Raw genomic sequence first — 13949 nt, 5'->3', positions numbered from 1 at the left:
GGCTCTTATCATTTTCTTATTGGTTAAGGAGATTCCAAAGCCATTATAGAGGATTAGCAAAAAGGTTAATCTGCTTTAGCCGTTTGCTTGTCAAAAGTGAATTTACAGGGTTTGAAAATCCTTCCTATGGTGAAACTGGAGAAAATCCCCCTCTGCCTTCCCTTCCCCTCCACAGGCAACGCAGGGGGGACGGAACAGAGCCTGCAAAGCCCCTAAAAGGCATGAGCACCCCCACGACTCGGGTCTGGACGCGCACCCCGCGGGCACTCGATCCCTCCTGTACAGGTATAAAGTGGCCGCGATGTTCGGGGTAGTGGAGAAGCAATTGTGGGAGCGCAAACGTCCTCATGCTTTGCAAATTCAGGGGTGTTCTGCTAGTTTTAAGGGTAGCACTGAGGGCAGGGCTGCACGTGCCAGCCAGATTGGGACTTCCAAGTTATTTCTACAACAGAACCGAGGTGGATGTGGACAGTGAACACGGCTGGAAGCACAGGCTGCCTGTGCCTGTCCCAAAGGGGACATGACACGGTGCACGAGCGCCAGGCTGGGACACAGCCGCATCCCCGGTGACACCAGGAGCTGCCCGGGCTGCACAAGGACGCCTGCCCTGGACTCCCTGCCTGCACCCAGGGACGCACGGAGAAGGCAACCCCAACCCTAGCACCTCTGGGGAGCCTGGACGGGGAGGAAAAGCGCCCGCTGGCAGCAGCGGGGACACCACAGCACGGGCGCTGCAGCCTCTTCGCAGGGAGCAGCGGGCCACGGCGCGGAGCAGCCCGCCAGGCCCCGGCAGCACTAGATGGGGCTGCTGAGTTTGCAGGCGCATTTCTGGACTCTATGGCCCGCGCGGCGCAGGCAGCGGGGCCGCGGGCCATGGGCGCCGAGCGGGAGGCGCAGGCCTGTGCCGCCTTCTACGGGCCGGACGGGCCGGGCCCCGCGGCGCTGGCCTGCGTGCGGAGCCTGCGGCGCTTCGCGGGGTAGGGCAGCACCGCAGGGCCGCGGGCGCGGGGAGAGCCGGGACGCAGCGGCCCCACGGCCCTCGCCTCTTGCAGGAGCGCGGCCAAGAGATGCCGGGACGAGAGCCTGGAGGAGGCTCTGCGGCACTCGCGGGCGGCCCGCGAGGGGCTGCAGGCGCTCAGCGAGGCGGCCGCGCGGCCCCTGCTCCGCTGCGTCCTGGCTTTCCAGGCGGAGGCGACCGGCAGCTCCAGCTCCTTCCAGAAACTCGAGCAGGTCGGTGGTCCGCTCCGCCGGGCGCCTTGCGGCGGTGCTCCCGGGGCAGCGGGGACCGCGGGGCAGCGCGGTCGTGGCGGGGGAAGCCGCGTGGGGCACGGGGACGCCGTAGCGCTGGGCACGTGGCGGCGGCTGCTCAAACTCTCCGGAACGGCCGGCCGAGCCGATGTGGTTTGTGTCCCCTGCAGATCGTCACCACGCTGGTGGCAGGGCGGGAGGCGCTGCTGTCCCAGGAGGTGGCCGCACTGCTGGATGGGCTGGTGGGACATGAGGAGGTGAGAGCTGTGTCCCTGGGGTGTCCCTGGGGCGTCACGGGTGCTGGCACTGCGTCCCAGGGGATTGCGGCAGCGGGCGTTTGGGCTGGCAGCAGCGTTACCCCTTGGTGGGAGTGAGGAGTGACTCCAGCACGGGGATGAGGGTGCAAGTCTAGCCCCACTGCCGGGGAGCCGGGAGCCGCAGCAGGAGCTTCGCTCGGAGGCCGTTCTCCCTAAGACACCGGTGTCGCGTACAGAGCATCCCTGCTGCTGCCGCGGTGCTGAGCGTTCAGGCATCTGTCCTTCTGCCTCGCAGGTGCTGTCTGCAGAGGACCTACAGTCAGGTCAGTCTGTCCCGCTGCCCCAGGAAACCCATGGTGCACATAGGCCCTGCCACCACGCGTGGGGACACAGCCACCAGGTCCCAGCACTCCAATGCTCAGGGGAGGCAGAGCAGGGACCATAAAGGCCACCAGATCACTGGGGAGGCCCCCAGCAGAGCATCTGATAGCACTGCCTACTTATCTGGGGCAGTTTGAAACCAGACAAGCAAAAGCGGCCCGAGTCCTAGCCCCATTGCTGCCCCATTTAATGGTGAGAAGGGCAAGGAATGAGCTGCGCCCTTGCCCACAGTGTGCATGTTCATGGAGAGCAGCCTGGGTCGGCTCCACTGGAGGCAGAACCTGGCCCCGCTGCTGCAGCGCCTGGCTGAGACCTTGGCCTGGGTGCTGCGGAACCCCCCAGCCAGCTCCGGGCCCTGGGGCTACGCGGCCGTCAAGGTAAGTGCCACAGTTCAGACAGTGGGGAGGATCTGTGCCCTGCAAGAACAGGAGCTGCTGGGGCCCCCTGCCCATGGATACAACATATTTCCTTTGAATGGCAGTCCTGTCCCTGAGGACCCATGAGGAGCAGCGCGGGTGTTTTCTGGAGGTGAGGGCTGTTTCACACGCTCCCTGTGCTCCCCTCTGCTCCAGGCCTGTCTCCAGCTCTTCCAGGCACTGCCCAAGGACGTGGCCCCCCTGGTGTGGAGCGAGGCAGAGAGGAGCCAGACGCTGCAGCGCGTTTTGGGACTGCTGCTGGAGGTCATCATGGGCAAGGTCTGTACGAGCCTGGCAGCTGCCTGGCTGGTGCCCAGGGCCCCACGGGGCAGCGCTCACCTGGCCTGGGGAGCAGCACTGACATCCTCCCCAAAACAGCAGTGGAGCTACCCCGCTCCACTGGGAGGTCGCTGCAGAAAGAGTCCCAAGGGTCCCTGTGTTGCCGCCTCTATGCTACATGGGCATGGAAAGAAGTGGGGCTCACTGCAGAGAAGTGGAGTTCAAATGTGGTTTTGTTTCTTAAATGGCGTTTTCCACTATAACTTTGTCTCCCCTGTGCGTCCAGGCCCCGAATAAGGACACGCGGCTGCTGGCGGGCACCGTGCTGAGCATGCTGGTGAACACGGCCCCGCAGCCCGAGAGCGGGGCCTGCGCCGCGCGGGCGCTCGTCCAGCTCGCCGATGAAGGTGCGCGTTCGTTCCTGAGCCAGGAACGGCCTCTTACCCAGGGGACAGCTGGGGCCAAGCACATTTGGGTGAGAGGGGACTCAGGCAACTCACCAGTAGTCCAAACCAGACTGTGCTGCAGCATCCCGCTTTCTGCACGCTGGAGATCCTACTGCCACCAGCCTTGTCCAGCAGTAGCTCTCAGAAGAGCTAGGGGAGTTTTTTCTTGGATGGGTGTTCAGCTTGGTACAAGCCTTTCTCCCATCTAACATGGCTGTTTCCACCTAGGCATGGGAGAGCTCAGGTTTGGGGAGCTGATAGTGGAGGCCACCTCTGTCCCCGAGCCAGATGGGCTGGAAAGGCTGGTGTTGGCCCGAGGTTTGCTCACCTGCTGCAGGACAGACATCCTCAGCTGCCAGCTGGAGAGCTTCACCCACCAGGTAGGAGCACTCAGGCTCAACCGCTAGAGCTACAAGCTGCAGAGCTCATAAGCTACAAGCTGCAAAGCACACGGCTCCCCATCTCATGGAGCAGTTTTCTTGCCCTGGAAAGCCCGCATGTGCCCAATCCCTAACATGGCTATGTTCCTGCAGGCTTGCTTGTTGCTGGATGTGCTCTTTCCTGCTGTGTATGCCCTCAGCAAAGAGCGGAGGGACTGCCACTACTACTACTTCCAAGGTAAGAGACTACAACCTCACCATCGTCGAGCAGGGGAGTTTAGAGGATTCCCTGTCCTGGTGATGCGCCACAGCAGCCACCACAGAGCTGCCACAGCATTTGATCTTCTCAAGGAGAAAATTATCTTCAAAATCTAGATGTCTGATCTGGAAACTGCTGTTAACATCTGTTGCAGTCCATTTAACTCTGTGCACAGCTGTTTCTGTGTATCTGTGTGGGCTGATGGAGAAACTGCCCACCTTGTATGCAGGTTCCCTAAGTCCCCCCAAATGACCCACACTGGGCCATGTTGCACATGGGTTGTCAGGCTCCCCACCACATTAGGCCACTCTCTACTTCCAGTTTTCTCCCTCTGGCTGCAACGCCTCCAGGAAAGCCTGCCCGGGATCTGGTGCTTGAAGGGGAGCCGCATCCTGGCCGAGGACTCAGATCTCCTCAACCAGCTCATGCAGCTGCTGTGGAACAACTCTGAGACGCCGGTAAGGTTGAGTCAAACCCCAGTGCCCCTGTAATGAGAAACGGCTCATGGTCACACACTGGTTTCAGCCTGGCTCATCTCCTGGCACCAAGGCAGGAGAAGGCATAAGCTCTAACCCCTCTCAGTGTCTGTCCTTCCCTCTGCCAGGTGGAAGGGGTGTCCGAGTTTATCCACAGCTCCTTTCGGCTGCTCCTGGAAATCTACTGTCTCGAGTGCAGGCACTTCGAGGACCAGGAGAGGCCTCTCTACAGACAGATGCTAAAGAGGGTCATCTCGATGCCGTGGCAAGTCAAAGGCAGATACGTACCTCTGTGTGCCATCGTCCCCTACGTGGGCAGTGAGCAGGTAGGGAAGCCCGGGCAGGAGCGGGAGAGTCCGTTTGGAGCAGCAGAACGAGTTGGCTGCACCAGGGAGGGCTGATGCCTGTACCCACTGGTAGCGGGTGACACAGCATCCAACAGCTTGAGCCATGAGTGGGACACTAACTGAAGGTGCCGGTGCACGTACTGCTGGCACACTCGTAGATGGGGCCCCTTAGCTCTGAGCTGCATCCCTAGGGCTACAGGGTCCTCTCTGCTGGCAGCCTCCAGCAAGCCTGCTGCTCTCAGCACTGACATGATCCCTGGAACATCTTTTTTTCCTGGGCTCTTGAGATACCAGCAGTTGTTTTGTGCTGGTGGGTAGCTGGAAAGCATTGCTTGTTGCTGAGATGTATCCCAGGTGCAAGACAAGAGCAAGGCTGCACATCAATCACATGTCGAGCGTCCCTTAGAGTGATCATCTGCTTTCCTCCCAGGTCCTGGATACCTACGGGGACCTGCCGCAGCACCTCCTGAGCTGCCTCGCCACCAACCACCTGTGTCCAGCTGCCACCGAGGTCTACAAGGCAGTGGTGCAGCAGCAGCGAACGGAGGGGCTGGCGGGGCAGAGCGGGGCCGAGGAGGCTCTGGCCGAGCGCTGGGCGCTGCACTGGCTGCCGCTGCTCTCGCGGGCGCTCCGTTCTGCCGTGCCCATCCTCCAGAGCAACGCCGCCAACCACCTCCTGCCCTGGACCCTGCGCCTCCTCCCGGCCACCTACGCATCGCTGGCCGCAGAGTTTGGTGGCCAGGATGTGGCTGCGCTGCGAGCTTGGGTGGCACTGCTCAAAGCGCAGAAGAGCATCACAGGGACGCTGGCGGTGGAGGGCGAGACGCGGGAGCGCCTGTCGCGCTGCCTGCGCGCCGGCGAGGAGGGCGTGCGGCTGGCGGCGCTGGGGCTGCTCTGCTGCAGCCCCAGCACCAGCCGGGCGCTCACGGACACGGAGCTCCAGCTGCTGCGGGAGTTCCTGCCCCTCAACCTCAACAGCGACTCCTCGGCCTTCCGGCAGCTGCTGCAGGCGGCGGTGAAGAAGGCGCTGGTGCGGCTGCGGGACAGCTCGCTGGCCCGCCTGCGAGGGAGGGCGCCAAAGGGTGCCAAGGGGGACGGAGCAGAGCCGGATGACGGAGCAGGGCAGCTCGCCCAGGCCGTCGGTGAGAAAGTCGCCCCAGCAGCTCCACCAACGGCAGCAGCTTCACACGTGTGTGCTGGCTCCGTAACATGGTCCTTCTGTGCTCTCTCCCCACAGGCTTCGTAGAGTGGCTGCTGCAGCTCAGCATCTCCTCGCTCTCCCTGGGCTCCAATTACCAGAGGAAGAAGACAGCCCTGCTCCTCCTGTCAGCAGTTTTGGAGACCTGCACAGACACCTGGAGCCCCGAACGGAAGAAGGGGCAGCCTCCACGTGAGTAGGGGCCGCGAGCCTGGTGTCACCGCTTGGCCACGGGTGCCTCCACCTCCGTGTCCCCGCAGAGACCATGGCCGCGCTGCTGAGCTACGCCAGGCACCAGGGCTGCTGGGACTTCTTCTCGCAGTCCAACCTGCTGGCGCTGCTGAGCTGCTTGCAGGACAGCACCAATGAGGTGAGCGCCCCGTGGGCCCGGCGCATCCCAGGCCCATGGCCCCAGCTGGGCACAGGCAGCAGAGAGCGCAGAGCAGCTAGAGAACCTCTCCCGTGCCTGTGCTCACACTGCTGGCACCTACCTCTGCTCAAGCTGGTGTTCCCTGTTATGCTCCACTGTCTTGGCAGATCAGAGATTTGGCTTCGGAGCTGCTCATCCGCTACTTCCCGTCACCTTTGCCTGAGCCCATGGTCCAGGCTCTGTTCCAGCTGGCCCAGGAAGCCCTGAGCAGCTCCCGCGTGCAGGAGGCTGAAGCTGGAGCTGTGCTGATGAAGACAATTCTGCAGAAGTAGGACCTTGTGGGTCCCCACCCCGGGGCATGGGCTGACTGCAGCCAGCGTGGTTTGGGTTTAAAATAGCCTTGAGCAGTGATGGCCGGTGGTGGCCTTGCATAGGGCCGAGTGCAGGCCCCAAGCTGTGGGAGGAAGGCTCATCCCAACGCACGCCCAGCAGAAAGCTCCCCCGTGCCAGCATTCACCTCTTCCTTCAGGTCAGACAGCAGCACCGTGAGGAGCTTGTCCCTGGAGGCTGGAGCGAGCCCGGCACCGCAGCCACCAGGGCTGTGCTTCGCTCAGCACCTGCTGCATGTGCTGCAGGCCCAGCACGCCGCCGCGCGCCAGGACTTGCTGCAGGCAGCAGCCACCAAGCCAATGCACGGTACGTCCCCCACCCGAGGGTCTTTTGGTGAGCCACCTACAGCAAGGGGTGCAAGGGTGGATGAGCTGGGGTTGCTCCTGCTGCCACCATAACCAGAGCACCGTGTTTGCCAGGAGTGATCGCAGCCCTGCGGAGGTGCCTGCTGCAGGTGCCAGAGGTGGCTGTGTCCATGCGGGCGGCAGAGTGGGCGCAGAGCTGGCGGGAGCTCCTCACCAGCCTGGTGGCCACAGCAAGGGACATCACCTCCTTCCTGCTGGGCGCCCTGCAGAGCGGGCAGGGCCCTGGCACTGACCAGCAAGGTGAGTGCATCCCCAAAGGGGACTCCAGACACCCACCCAGCACCGGGCCAGGCTGCAGGTTCTGCCAGCCCACCTGCACTGTGCCCATCGCAGCGGGTTTCTCTTTTGCAGCCACCGCCCCGTCATTTGCAGACATGGGGAATGCCATCGACTCGCTCATCATGCTGGGGAAAGGCCAGGGGCAGCAGGAGGATGACTCGATCCTGCTCTCGGAGGAGCACAGCCTGATCCTGACCTGCTGCTGGGTGTCAGTGAAGGTACGAACACACTGGGGCCCAGGAGGAGGCAGGTTTCCACCCAGCGGAGCCAGGCAACCCAGCAAGCCCACACCAGCAACTGGGACAGCTTCCCGGGAGCATTCCCAATGCCTTTGCCCAGGACGAACAAGGGGAAGCCCCATCCAATACCTTGGAGTTGTGCACAGAGCAGCTCCAGCAGGCACTCCCCTCCACACAAGGGCTCAGGAGCCCCCTCACCCCTCTCCCAGGAGCTCCTGTCTCCTGCTCTCCCCTTATGTAGCACAGCTGGTTTCCTGGCTGCCAATAGACTCCAGCTGTGTCCTCTGTGACAGCCGCCTGCCATGGCCTCTGCTCTGCCAGCTCTCGGGTGGCTGGAGCTGTGCCACCCCCTTGCAGCTGGCCGATGACATGCGGTGCTTCCCTGTGACATGAGGCAGGACGGAAACCCAGGGCAGCCCTCCTGCCACCCGCGCAGTCTTGTTGCTGGAAACCGTTTGAGCCCCCGGATCAGCAGAGCACAGGGCGAAGGGGCTGCAGTGGCTTTTGCTGAGGGCTGCAGGTGCCTGGCTGGGTCAAGGAGGTCGTTTGGGAAGGCTTGGAAGGGTCTGGTGTCCTCTGAGCATCACATGGCCACAACAGAGCACGAGTCTGCGCCATGTCCAAGGGCAAGCGAAGACTATGCAGGCTGGTCCTCCCTGCTCTACTGGAGCTCTGCTCCTGCCACCCCAGCTGCAAATGCCCCCAACTTCTCAGGGACTGCCAAGATGAGCAGTCAATCCACAAGGTCACACCAGCCCTCGGTCCCTTGCAGGGAAGTTTTCACCCAAGGTCACCCTGTGCAGAGCCAGGCTGGGTGTGAAATCTGCATCCCGGGGGTGCAGGCAGGAAGGCCCCATGGTGGCAGCTTCGGCAGGTTGTTTCCTGCCAGCCATGGCAGGTTCTGCTGCCCGAGGAGCCTGTCAGGCAGCAAGCCAAACCTGCCATGCACCTTCCGCACACACAGCCCGGGAACAGGGGGATCGTTCCAACGGCACCAGCTTTTCCCCAACCTTTGGGTTCCTCTCAGGAAGTCGGGCTGCTCTTGGGAGGCCTGGTGGAGCTGCTGCTGTCCCCGGTGCCTGCTGTCCCTGTGTGCCTGCTGCCGCTCACCACCCTGCAGACAGCAGCCAAGGTCTTCCAGGAAATCCTGCTGCGGTGCCGGCACTGGGTGAGGACACGTCCTGCCCGGGGTGGGCTCAGCTCCCCTGCAGCCCCTCTGAGTCCCCTTCCCTGCTGCCGAGAGGGGCTTCCCTTGGGGCCCCGGGGGCTGGCGGGCAGTGGCCGCTGGCACCGGGAGCCCTGAGCGCCGCTCTGCCCAGGGCGCCGTGGAGGGCTGCAGCATGGGCTTCACCAAGTTCTGCGCCGCCTTGCTGAACCACGGCGACCCGGAGCTGCAGGCCATCCCGCAGGCCATGCTGGCCGAGGTACGGCCCTTCTCCTTGCCCTGCCTCTCCTCCCGCCCCAGCATCGCTCTGTGCCCCCCTGCACCCACTGTGGGCACCAGCCTGGCAGCCGTGATGGTGGCCTCAATGCAGCCCGTCCTCTCTGCTCTGCAGCAGCTGCAGGCTCCGAGGCCGGCAGGTTTCCAGCCATGTCTCATCCACGGATCATTTTCTAGGGGCTAGAGGCACTGAGCGGGCCCCGGAGCAGCTCCATCACGCGCCGCGCCGCCGGCTTCCCCATGCTCTTCCTCTGCATCATCAGTGGGGAGAACCCGGCCCAGGCCCGCCCGCTGCTGGCCCGTTGCATCCAGAGCCTGCTGGCCTTGGCCACCACCGCCCTGCCGCAGGACTGGGACCAGACCCTCGACCTCCCGCAGGTGAGCGCAGCCGTGAGCCCGACCCTGCTGCCACCACCGTGGGGACAAGGCGCCTGGCCCCTGCGGCTCCTTGTGGCAGCCTTGCTGTGCATGTGAGCCCACGCTGAGCACGCCGCTGCGCCCGCAGGTGTGTGCCCTGCACGTGCTGCAGACGCTGGTGCGCGGCACTGGGCTGGGGAATGCGCTGCTGCCCTATGCAACGCCCATGATGGCCCTGGCGCTGCAGGGCCTGGGCTCCCCGTGCTGGGCCATGAGGAACGCCGCGATCCAGCTCTTCAGTGAGTACCGTCCTGTCCTGGGCCACCTGCAGGGCAGCTGCTGGGTCTCAGTGCAGAACAGCCACTGGGATGAGACATGGGATGAGCACCTCCCGTCCCGTGGCCTGACGCTCTCGGCTGTTGCCCGCAGGTGCCCTCACGACGCGGCTGCTGGGGCAGAAGCGGAGCCGTGCGGAGAGCCGCCCCGCGGACGGCGTGAGCCTGCCGGCCTTCCTGGCGCAGCACCCGCCGCTGGGCGCCCTGCTGCTGCGTGAGCTGGGGGCGGCCGGGCAGCCGACGGGGGCCCTGCTGCGCCCCACGCTCCACCCGGTCCTCACGCTCCTGGCCCAGCTCCAGCCCGGCGCCGACGATGCTGACAGGTAGCGGAGGCAGCCGGGCAGGGGGCGGCTCCAGCTGGGGTGCTGCGGAGCCAGGGGTGCCCCGCTTACCGGCACCCACACATGTCCCCCTCTGGCTCCGCAGCACCTCGGCTCCCTTCGTGGCGCCGCTGCTGCGGCTGGCAGGGAGCCCCCTGTACGCCGTGCGGGCCATGGCTGCCAGGGCGCTAGCGGCCCTGGCCCCGCCGCCCCGGCGCCGCCGCTTGCTGCTGCAGCTGGCCCGGCAGCTCCCGGCGCCCGGCCGGCTGCGCTCGCACAACGCCCTGCACGGGCAGCTGCTCCACATGCAGGCCCTGCTGGCCCCCGCCAGCACCGATGGGTGAGTGCGGCCCTGCGCCCCCTCCGCCCACAGGGCGCAGGACGGGCTGCCCCGTGGCGGGCGCGCGGCGCAGCACAGCACAGCGACGTGCCGGCTTCCTTCCCCGCAGGGCGGCGGAGCTGCGCCCCGTGGCGCGGCGCCTCGAGGCCCGGGCCTGGCTGCTCAGCCCCGCGCAGCGCTGCCCGCTCGTCCGCGCCGCCTTCCTGCAGGTGCTCGCCCCCCTCGCCGCCTCCTGCAGCCCCGGCTTCGCCGCACGGCTCCGGGACGCCCTCGCTGCCGAGCTGCGGAGCCACGAGCCGGAGGAGAGCTCCATAGAGCTCCAGGTACTGCTGCTCGCTGCGGATACAGGAGGCAGGGCACAGCTCCCGTCTCTCCCAGGCTGGATGTTCCCAGGGCTGTAAAAGTCTCCCCTGGAGTTATTCAGCTGGTGGCCAGTCCTTATTGCCCTGGCTAAGAGTGAGGAAATCCTAGCCGGGTCACCATGTACAGCTGGCCTGGGGCACGGGACACACTCCAGCGTGGCCCGTGCCTAGGAGAGCGTGTCCCACTAGAGACCCGTGCCTGCGAGGCAGGGCCAGGCAGAGCACCCGGCTTTTCTCCCAGGTGGGCTCCACTGTCCTGCGCCAAACCATCGTCTGCTTCCTGTGCAGCGAGGCCGCCCGGCTGGCGGACGAGGAGGGAATCGGCACCGTTTGCTCACTCCTCCGGGAGCCCAATCCCAACGTCCAGTTTGCCATCCTGGAATGGGTGCTCAAAGGGGAGGGAGAAAAGTGCGAGGCCCTGGAGAAGGCCCTCCGGCTAACGCTGCTGGTAAGACAAGTCCCCAAAGTCACAGAGTCAACCTGGGGGTTCACATGCTGATGGCTCCTCTGTAGATGGGATGATACCCCCAGCTGTTTGTACCTGGAGGCTCATTAAAAAGCACAGAATTCCCCAGTGCTCCTTTCTCCCCTTATCTGCCTTCTGGGAGGATGTAGCAGGTCCAGAGCATTCTCTCAGTGTTGCTTGGGTTCATATGCAGCATTTCTACAGCATCTCTGAAGGCTGTAAGGACCCCAGATTCCCAAAGAACTAACTGTCTATCTTCTTTCCCACTATTTACCAGGAGAATTTACAGTCAGTGCTGCAAGACAGAAGGAACAAAGAGTTCCTGATATCATACCTTGAGGCTTTGATGCATCTTTGCAGAAATACCACATCTTGGTCTCAGGATGCTTCCTGTAAGCTCCAGGGTTCCTCATCAGCTTGCGTGGAAATCCTGCTCTTCATGATGGAAACTGAGGACCCTGGCCCGGACCTCCTCTCCCAGGCCCTGTGTGTAGCTAGCCTGCTCCTCATGCTCGGGTGAGTCTGCACTGCTTCCAGAGGCAGCTTGGTCCAATTGCCTGTGGAGCTTTTCCTTAGTTCCCCCTGGAAGCAGAGCTGGGCCCTTGCAACATAACTTCTTTCTGGGGCCTGGCCCTGCGATCTCAGGGCAGTTGGTGGCATCCTGCACCCTTGGAGATCCTGCAGGAGCTGACTGGAGTTTGCTGTCCCCTCTCCCGGTCTCTTTCCCTGCTCCTGGCAGGTGTGGGGATGAAGAGCAGCGGCTGGTCGAGCGCTGGTGCGTGGTGCTGGAGAAGTGCAGCACGTGCCTTTCTGCGGAGGTGCTGAGGCTGGCGGCAGCGAGGTCCCTGCAGCTGGCCGGCGTGGCCGTGGTGCAGCGCTGCCGGGGAGCCGCCGGCCCCTCGCTCGTGCCCGTGGCCCTGCGGTAGGTAGCCAAGCGCGTGCGAATGGCCGAGGCTCGCGGGAGCATCACTGACAGAGCCCCTTCCCAAGCAGTGCTTGCTCAGCAGACACATAACACAGCAACTGCGCTAAGGGCTGACTAAAAGAGATCAGTGTCTACTGAGCAATAAAGAGCACTGCTGTCCTTCAGGCTTTATTGTGGCCCTGCCCTTTCAGACCAAAAGCTCTTGGCAGCAAGGATGCCTTCCACAATGGTCTCATCCAGCAGCGCAAAAATAATCCTCATTGAGGTGCTGCCGTGCACAGCGCCCCTTGTACCTCCTTGACGCTGAGCTGGACAGGCTGGGAGCACACGGGATTGCACCATGTGCTGCTTGTAAAGTGGAACTCACTTCCCCTCCTCTAGGCTGGTCAATGTGGGTATCCACCTTCTGCAAGATGAGGAGCAGGAAGTCCGGCATGAGGCCTCCAACTTTGCCAGCCTGGTGTGCCAGCTCCCGGGAGAGCAGGTCCAAGAGGGCTGCATCTCTCTGCAGGCCAACACGGGGCTCCTGGGCCTCCTGCAGCTCCTCCTGGAGGAGTTTGGTGACCACCCAGAGACCTTTGGCTCATTGCTGCAGCACCTTCCCCTCCTGGATCTCAGAGGCATCTTGGAAGAGCTGGAAGCCAACAAGTGAGTTGCCAGATCTTTGAAAAGGGTACAGAAGAGGAAAGCTGCACGTGTGTGAGACTGAATCAGTGCAGCAGGCAGAGCCATCAGAGCCTGGGGTCAGGTCCAGGATAATAAGGTCCAATGTCAGGTCTGGGGTAAGGTCCCAGGTTGAGTTCAGAGTAGGATCTGGGATAAGGTCTGGCATGAGGTCCAGGGTCACTTCCGACATCAGGTCCAGAGTGGGGTCTGGGATCAGCTCCAGGAATGTGTCCTCAGTTGGATCCAGGGTAAGGTCCAGAATCAGGCCTGGCCCTTTTCAGGGTCAGGAAGAGGGGCCCGCGGTGCCGTGTGCCTGAGGTTCCCCTGGCATCAGGCAACATCGGATGGCCTGGAGGTCCATGTGTGTCTCACCTTCCTTTCCAGAACCAGCAGCCTGTTTAAGGAGGATGAACCCAACGTTTTTGCGGAGCCGGCTGTCCTCTCGCAGCTGCTGCTCCCCTTCCTGCTGCAGCTCCTCGACAAGGCGTCCGTCTCCTGCCCGCTCCGCCAGTCGGCTCTCTGCTGGCTGGAGGCCACGGGCCCCAGCATCCTACGTGACCTGCAGTCCTGCAAGCGCCGCTGGAGCCCAGGTATGGCTGGCACTGCATCCCTGTCCCAGGGACCCGCGAGGGACACGGGTCGAGTGGCAAGTCAGTGGAGAGGAGCGGGGTGGCATGAAGCCCTTGAGAGAGAAGTGTGGTCTCCTTGTCCCCCACAGCCACCTGTGCCTGGAGGAGGAAGCACCACCACACTCACCTCTTCTCTTCTTGTTTGTTGTCTCTCCACAGAGGCCGTTGGACCCTGGTGGATGAAGGCACTGGGCAGTGCCAAGCTGCACACAGCCGTGGCCGTGCTGCTGGCCAGGGCCAGGGTCCTGGTGCGTGCGCTGGAAGTTGTGCACGGGAGCGCCGCGAAGTGCGCCAGGCCTGGCTGCAGTGCCCGCGAGCTGCACCGGGAGCTCGTGCACGTGCAGGGGCTGCTGGCTCGGCACGGCCTGGTCCCTGCCATGGGCCAGGCCAATGGGCCGAGCGAGCTGGGCCCCGTGTCCGGCGCTGCCTGACGGCTCCAGGCCGCGGGTGGCACCGTGCTGAGCCCCACGGACAAGGCGATGCTCTGCCCTCCAGACCTGCTGGTTAGGTGCGTGACCCAGGGGAACCCACATAGGAAGCAGCCGCTTCGCTCTCGTACCCACACATCGTGCCCAGCAGCCCCGGGTGCCCCACGCTGCAGCAGCAGCCAGGGGGTCCCTGTTGCCCAGTTCCTGCGGCTCCTTCATAGGCCTCCGTCCTGGTAACAGCAGCCCTAGGAATCCTCGGCCTTTGTGCCCACTGCAGACTTTGTGGCTTCTGTTGGACTTTCACCACCTTTTTATAACCAGATTTTAGGTCATTTCTGTGAGGCTGGTGA

General features: G+C 63.6%; 1 protein-coding gene across 1 annotated transcript; it reads left to right on the top strand.

Annotated features, from left to right (window-relative positions):
* The first annotated feature begins 837 nt into the window (after positions 1-837).
* Positions 838-13602, top strand: LOC104567407 (tRNA (32-2'-O)-methyltransferase regulator THADA-like). The gene is given in 31 exon segments (XM_088532264.1): positions 838-977; positions 1053-1230; positions 1419-1505; positions 1801-1828; positions 2118-2263; positions 2459-2581; positions 2868-2988; positions 3256-3407; positions 3561-3645; positions 3988-4124; positions 4271-4468; positions 4920-5631; positions 5727-5879; positions 5948-6057; positions 6225-6385; positions 6587-6753; positions 6867-7052; positions 7164-7309; positions 8358-8498; positions 8650-8754; positions 8949-9149; positions 9277-9427; positions 9558-9786; positions 9890-10132; positions 10233-10446; positions 10727-10933; positions 11229-11467; positions 11691-11873; positions 12258-12524; positions 12927-13132; positions 13331-13602. Coding segments are annotated over 31 exon segments (5688 nt in total).
* The last annotated feature ends 347 nt before the right edge of the window (positions 13603-13949 follow it).

Source organism: Tinamus guttatus, unplaced genomic scaffold (genome assembly GCF_059628265.1).
Source record: "Tinamus guttatus ecotype Peru unplaced genomic scaffold, ASM5962826v1 Tinamus_guttatus_pri_ptg000459l, whole genome shotgun sequence".
NCBI lineage: Eukaryota > Metazoa > Chordata > Aves > Tinamiformes > Tinamidae > Tinamus > Tinamus guttatus.
This window is presented reverse-complemented; position numbering and strand designations above follow the sequence as displayed.